This window comes from Zea mays, chromosome 5 (assembly GCF_902167145.1).
Source record: "Zea mays cultivar B73 chromosome 5, Zm-B73-REFERENCE-NAM-5.0, whole genome shotgun sequence".
Taxonomy (NCBI): Eukaryota; Viridiplantae; Streptophyta; class Magnoliopsida; order Poales; family Poaceae; genus Zea; species Zea mays.
The window spans coordinates 220,374,308-220,380,404 of NC_050100.1; the positions used below are offsets into that span (position 1 = coordinate 220,374,308).

Here is a 6,097-nt window from a genome sequence, read left to right on the forward strand (position 1 = left end):
GCTAGGTGGTGGATTAAGTGTACCTAATTATGTTCTGATTTGTTTTTTTTTCTTATGATGAATAAGATACCTCGCTTTAGATCACTTCCATTTAATGATTATATCATGAAATTATCACGTTCACATACCAGGTTTTTTTTATCTTACATCCAAAACAATTATTTTGCCCAACGCACATGTTAAAACATGGAGGCGTATAGACAGGGCGTGCCTGAGATTTTAGGGACACTAGGCAAAAGCTTTTATGAAGAACGACGATGGTTTTGTAGACGTATTCTGTTCTGGGTCCTGATTTAGGAACTGAAGTAACCACTTTACGTTGCATGAGTAAGATAACATATACTTAGCACGCAGTAACATTAGACGGTTAAACCAACTAAACAAACAATATTTAAATTAATTAATTAAATAACTGTTATACTTAAGTATATACTTGAAGGATCGCCCCTCAGATCCAGCCCTGCGTATAGACATAGGAAGTGTTGGCTTGCGGACAATGCAACATGCCTGCCAGCAGTTGAATGTCGAGAACGAGGCACACGTGGGCAGAGTTTTCTATACATCGGAACAAACCACATGAGGTAAACACTCTGATTTCAATTAGCAAATTAGTTTCCAGAGATCTGGCACTGATTCTTGTACCCATCCACCACATGAATTTCTTAGCTACTACTACTAGCTTATAGCGGGCACAATAGTATTTGTTATCCATGGCACTAAAGTGTATAGTTGTTGTTGTTGTTTTTTTTTTTTTGGATTCCTTCTCTGATGAATGCCTTCCATAGCCAAAACACCATCATCTAGGAAGCGTAAATTCAGTTCCAAATAGTGCGAATTGCAGAGTAAGACTTTTTTGAAGGATCAGGAGGGGGAAACCCCTACTGCGCATTTTATTAGAAAGCGAAAAGAAAAGGTTAGAACCTGGTACTTTTACAATCAATAAAAAGAAGAGAAAAAGAAAGAGAAAGAACTATTCCTATGTTTGCCACAAGCAGAGTAAGACTTCATTTGGTACAACCCAGCTTTAACACTAAAGTTTTTTTTTTGTTTAAACCTCATGAGCAACTCTATTGGTGTCTTGGTGAAACCGAGTTATTTTTGTGACCCATTTGACAAAATATATCATAAGATAAAAAGAATAAATTACTATAATACCCATGTCCTTCTCTTCCCTTTCCTATTTCCCTGTCTTCTTCCATGCCCTTTCTTCCTGCTCCCCGATGCCCATGAGCCCCACGCGGCTGTGTGATTGCTAATTTTATGTTTAACTCAGCATGAATAATGAAAGTGAGATGGGAGAGATTAAACGTAAATTTAACGGTCGCCATTATTGCTCCGTCTTTTCAGAGATTGTCATTAAGCAGGTAGGCAACGACGCCTTCAGAAAACAGAGGAAAAACCAGCACGAGAGCGTGATCATTTGGCAACATGCAGCGGGGCACCAGGCCTCCTCATACAATAATCAGAACGCCTCCCATGAGCAGAGTTGAATAATCAGAACGAGTCTCAGCTTTATTCCCAGAGTTGGCGCGGCGCGCATGGCTGCCGTGGTGATCTGATCCCACACTGCGCCAGGCGCCGTGTCCATGCAATGTAACCACCAACCCAATCGCCTCGCCTACTTATCGGCGCCACCGCGACGCCACTGCTCACTCGTATTCTCATTGTCACCTTGAGACATACAATGGCTGGGCTAGCCGGCGTGGTGTGCCTCTGCCTCCTCCTCGCTGCCAGCTCTGTCACCGCCGCGGCGGCGGCAGCGGCCGAGGAGGAGTCCCTGTCCTCCTACATCGTGCACGTCGCGGCGGAGCACGCGCCACGGTCGACACGCCCGCGCTTGCTCTCCCGCTCATACACCTCTTTCCTGCACGACAGCCTGCCGGCGCACCTGCTGCGCCCGGCGCCGCTGGTGTTCTACGGGTACGCGCACGCCGCGACTGGCTTCGCGGCGCGGCTCACGGAGCGCCAGGCCGCGCACCTCGCGTCCCAGCACTCCGTCCTCGCCGTCGTCCCCGACGAGACGCTGCAGCCGCACACCACGCTGACGCCGTCCTTCCTCGGCCTCTCCCCGTCGTCGGGGCTCCTCCCGAGGTCCAACGGCGCCGCGGACGTCGTCATTGGCGTCATCGACAGCGGCATCTACCCCATGGACCGCCCGTCCTTCGCCGCAGACGCGTCGCTGCCGCCACCGCCAAGCAAGTTCCGGGGCACCTGCGTCTCCACGCCGTCTTTCAACGGCTCCGCGTACTGCAACAACAAGCTCGTCGGCGCCAGGTTCTTCTACCAGGGCATGCAGCAGCGCATGGGCGTGGCCGCCTTTAGTGAGGCGGGGGAGTCCTTGTCGCCGCTGGACACCCAAGGCCACGGCTCGCACACCGCCTCTACCGCTGCCGGCTCGGCCGGGGTGGACGCTTCCTTCTTCAACTACGCCAAGGGCAAGGCCATCGGCGTGGCCCCGGGCGCGCGCATTGCCGCCTACAAGGCATGCTGGAAACACGGGTGCTCTGACTCCGACATCCTCATGGCGTTTGAGGCGGCCATCACTGACAGGGTCGATGTCATCTCCGTCTCGCTCGGCGCCTCAAAGCCCAAGCCAAGAAAGTTCTACAAAGATGGCATTGCCGTCGGTTCGTTCAGAGCCGTGCGCAACGGCATCACCGTCTCTGTATCTTCGGGAAACTTCGGCCCAGGAGAGTTCACCACCGTCAACGTCGCGCCCTGGTTCTTGACGGTTGGCGCGTCAACCATAAACCGCAGGTTCCCAGCGAGCGTCGTCCTCGGCAACGGCGAGACATCCACCGGCACTTCGATCTACGCCGGCGCGCCGCTTGGCAAAGCCAAGATACCGCTAGTATACGGCAAGGACGTGGGCTCGCAAGTCTGCGAAGCCGGCAAGCTCAATGCTAGCATGGTCGCCGGGAAGATTGTGGTGTGCGACCCCGGCGTGAATGGCCGAGCAGCGAAAGGCGAGGCCGTCAAACAAGCAGGTGGCGCCGGAGCAATCCTCGTGAGCGACGAAAGCTTCGGCGAGCAGGCCCTGACTACCGCTCACATCCTCCCTGCAACAGCCGTCAAGTTTGCCGACGCCGAGAGCATCAAGAAGTACATAAGATCGAATGCGTCACCCCCTGTCGCGACGATCGAGTTCCATGGCACCGTCGTCGGCCGGACGCCTTCGTCACCGAGAATGGCGTCGTTCTCGAGCAGGGGCCCAAACCTCCTTGCGCCCGAGATCCTCAAGCCGGACGTGACTGCCCCTGGTGTCGACATCCTAGCCGCGTGGACCGGCGAGAACTCGCCGTCGCAGCTCGGCAGCGACCCGAGGCGGGTGAAGTACAACATCATCTCCGGCACGTCCATGTCGTGCCCGCACGTGAGCGGCATCGCCGCGCTGCTCCGGCAGGCGCGGCCGGACTGGAGCCCCGCCGCGGTCAAGTCCGCCATGATGACCACCGCGTACAACGTCGACAACGCCGGGGACATCATCAAGGACATGTCCACCGGCAAGGCGTCGACGCCGTTCGTGCGCGGGGCCGGACACGTGGACCCGGACCGCGCGGTCGACCCGGGCCTCGTGTACGACGCCGGCGCCGACGAGTACCTCTCCTTCCTGTGCGCGATCGGTTACACCGCCGAGCAGATCGCCGTGTTCAGGACGAAAGACGACCCCGCGGTCGACTGTTCGAAGCGCAAGGCCTCCGTCGGCGACCACAACTACCCTGCCTTCTCTGTGGTACTCAACTCCACCAGGGACGCCGTCACGCAGCGCCGCGTCGTGCGCAACGTCGGGAGCAGCGCCAGGGCCACGTACTGGGCCAGCGTCACCAGCCCGGCCGGCGTGCGCGTGACGGTGAACCCACGGAAGCTACGGTTCAGCGCGACGCAGAAGACGCAGGCGTACGAGATCACTTTCACGTCGCGACGCATGTGGAGCGTGCCCGACAAGTACACGTTCGGGTCCATCGTGTGGAGCGACGGCGAGCATAAGGTGACTAGCCCCATCGCCATCACCTGGCCAGCGACAGCGAGCCAAGTGGCGGCGATGTGATGTGAGCTGCCCAGCTGCGTGTGCTTCTCTTCTGAATAAGGCAATATAACCTGCCACTGCATGTCTGCCTGCCTCATTCCATCGGTGCACCAGTCACCACCCTTCCGTTGCTTGATCAAGTTGTAAAATTCAGTGCTAGCCGCCTAGCCGTTGTCATTCCATCGGTAGTTTTAGCTATCGACTTGCATGAATTCAGATGGGGACTTTGCTAAAATTCAGTGCTAGGCGTTGTCATTTCATCGGTAGTTTTAGCTATCGATTTGCATGAATTCTGATCGGGACTTGCTAAAATTCAAGTATCTGAGTTTATTTTTGTTTCAGACCACGATTACTACATATATTTCATATCAAATTTATAGATTCAATTTATTATTGTTGACGCTTTTTTGGAGCGCCAAATACTCAAGAAGAACCGGCGGCGGTACTCTCTGGTCAGGTGCGGACGGTCCGCGGCCTGGGGCCGGACGGTCCGCGACCTGGCACAGGGGCTAGGGTTTCCTGCCTGACGGCCGGACGGTCCGCGCCCTGGGGCCGGACGGTCCGCGCGTGCGCAGGGGCGGCGGAAGATCACCGGCGGCACCTGGATCTCGCTCCCGGGAGGGACCCCGTCGGGGAGGAGAGATCCTAGGGGTTGTCTAGGCTCGGACCGGCCGACCTAGACTCCTCTAATCGGCGTAGAGTCGAAGAGAGGCGAAGAATTTGGGATTGAGAGGCTAAACTAGAACTAGACTAGAACTACTCCTAATTGTACTGGAAATAAATACGAATAGAAGTTGTATTGGTTCGATTGATGATTACAAATCGGCCGTAGACCTCTCTATTTATAGAGGAGGGGGACTGGACCCTTTACACAACTGATTCCGAGCTAATTCCGCGAATCTAGCTAACAACCGTAGCACAAAACTCGGAACCCTAATCTGTTCTGCGCACGCGCGGACCGTCCGGCCCACAGGCGTGGACTGTCCGGACCGCGGACCGTCCGGCCTCAGGGCCGGACCGTCCGCCGGCTCTTTTATGGTTCAAACATATGCCCCCCTGCCTTTTGGTGGAGCTGGGCGAACCAAAAACAACTAACTCGATGTGATCACATCGGTTCTCTTAGGTATCTTGCCACATACTAGGATGGTACTGTTTGAGGAAACGCCCATTCAAAGCCTTTGGTAAATCCTTGCCTTGTAATGTTTGTAGCAAATAGGTGTTACCAGACATCACCTGCTTTACTTTATAAGGACCCTCCCAGCTTGGCGACCATTTCCAAACTTCCGGTCTTTATTCCTTAGAGGCAAGATGGTTTTCCACACCAGATCTCCTACTTGAAATGACTTTGCTTTGACCTTCTTGTTGTAGGCCCTGGCTACCATAATCTTGTCCTTTTCTATTGCTCCCAAAGCTATCACCCTCTTGTCGGTCACCTCATCAATATTATCCATCATTGAATTATAATAATCAGTGACAGTTAGATCATTTTGTCTGGCGAACCTGACAACATTCAAACTTATTTCCACAGGCAATACTGCTTCCTGCCCATAGACAAGCTCAAAAGGAGATACTTTAGTAGCACTATGTTTAGATATTCTATGAGCCCATAAAGCTTCGGACAAAATCTTATGCCAATGTTTAGGATTATCAGATATCTTCTTTTTTATCAAATTAATCAATGTCCTATTACTAGACTCGGCCTGTCCATTGGCCTGAGCATAATATGGAGATGTGAGAGCACCTAGAGGGGGGGGGGGTGAATAGGTGATCCTGTAAAAACTTAAACTTATAGCCACAAAAACTTGTTAAGTGTTAGCACAATGATTGCCAAGTGGCTAGAAAGGAGTCTCAACAAAACACAATACCACAAAAGATCAATCACAGAGATGACACAGTGGTTTATCCCGTGGTTCGGCCAAGACCAACGCTTGCCTACTCCACGTTGTGGCGTCCCAACGGACGAGGGTTGCAATCAACCCCTCTCAAGCGGTCCAAAGACCCACTTGAATACCACGGTGTTTTGCTTGCTTTTTCTCAATCTCGTTTGCGAGGAATCTCCACAACTTGGAG

The 6,097-nt window shown here is 53.2% G+C and overlaps 1 protein-coding gene across 1 annotated transcript; it reads left to right on the forward strand.

The window, feature by feature from the left end:
* Positions 1 to 1,671: 1,671 nt before the first annotated feature.
* On the forward strand, positions 1,672 to 4,393 carry LOC100279360 (uncharacterized). The gene has a single exon (NM_001152377.2). The coding sequence runs from the start codon at positions 1,685 to 1,687 to the stop codon at positions 4,046 to 4,048; it is 2,364 nt and encodes a 787-aa protein (NP_001145849.2). The 5' UTR covers positions 1,672 to 1,684; the 3' UTR covers positions 4,049 to 4,393.
* Positions 4,394 to 6,097: the final 1,704 nt, after the last annotated feature.

Coding starts and splice junctions, on each gene's coding strand:
- LOC100279360 (NM_001152377.2), top strand. CDS start 1,685: ATGGCTGGGCTAGCCGGCGTGGTGTGCCTCTGCCTCCTCCTCGCTGCC.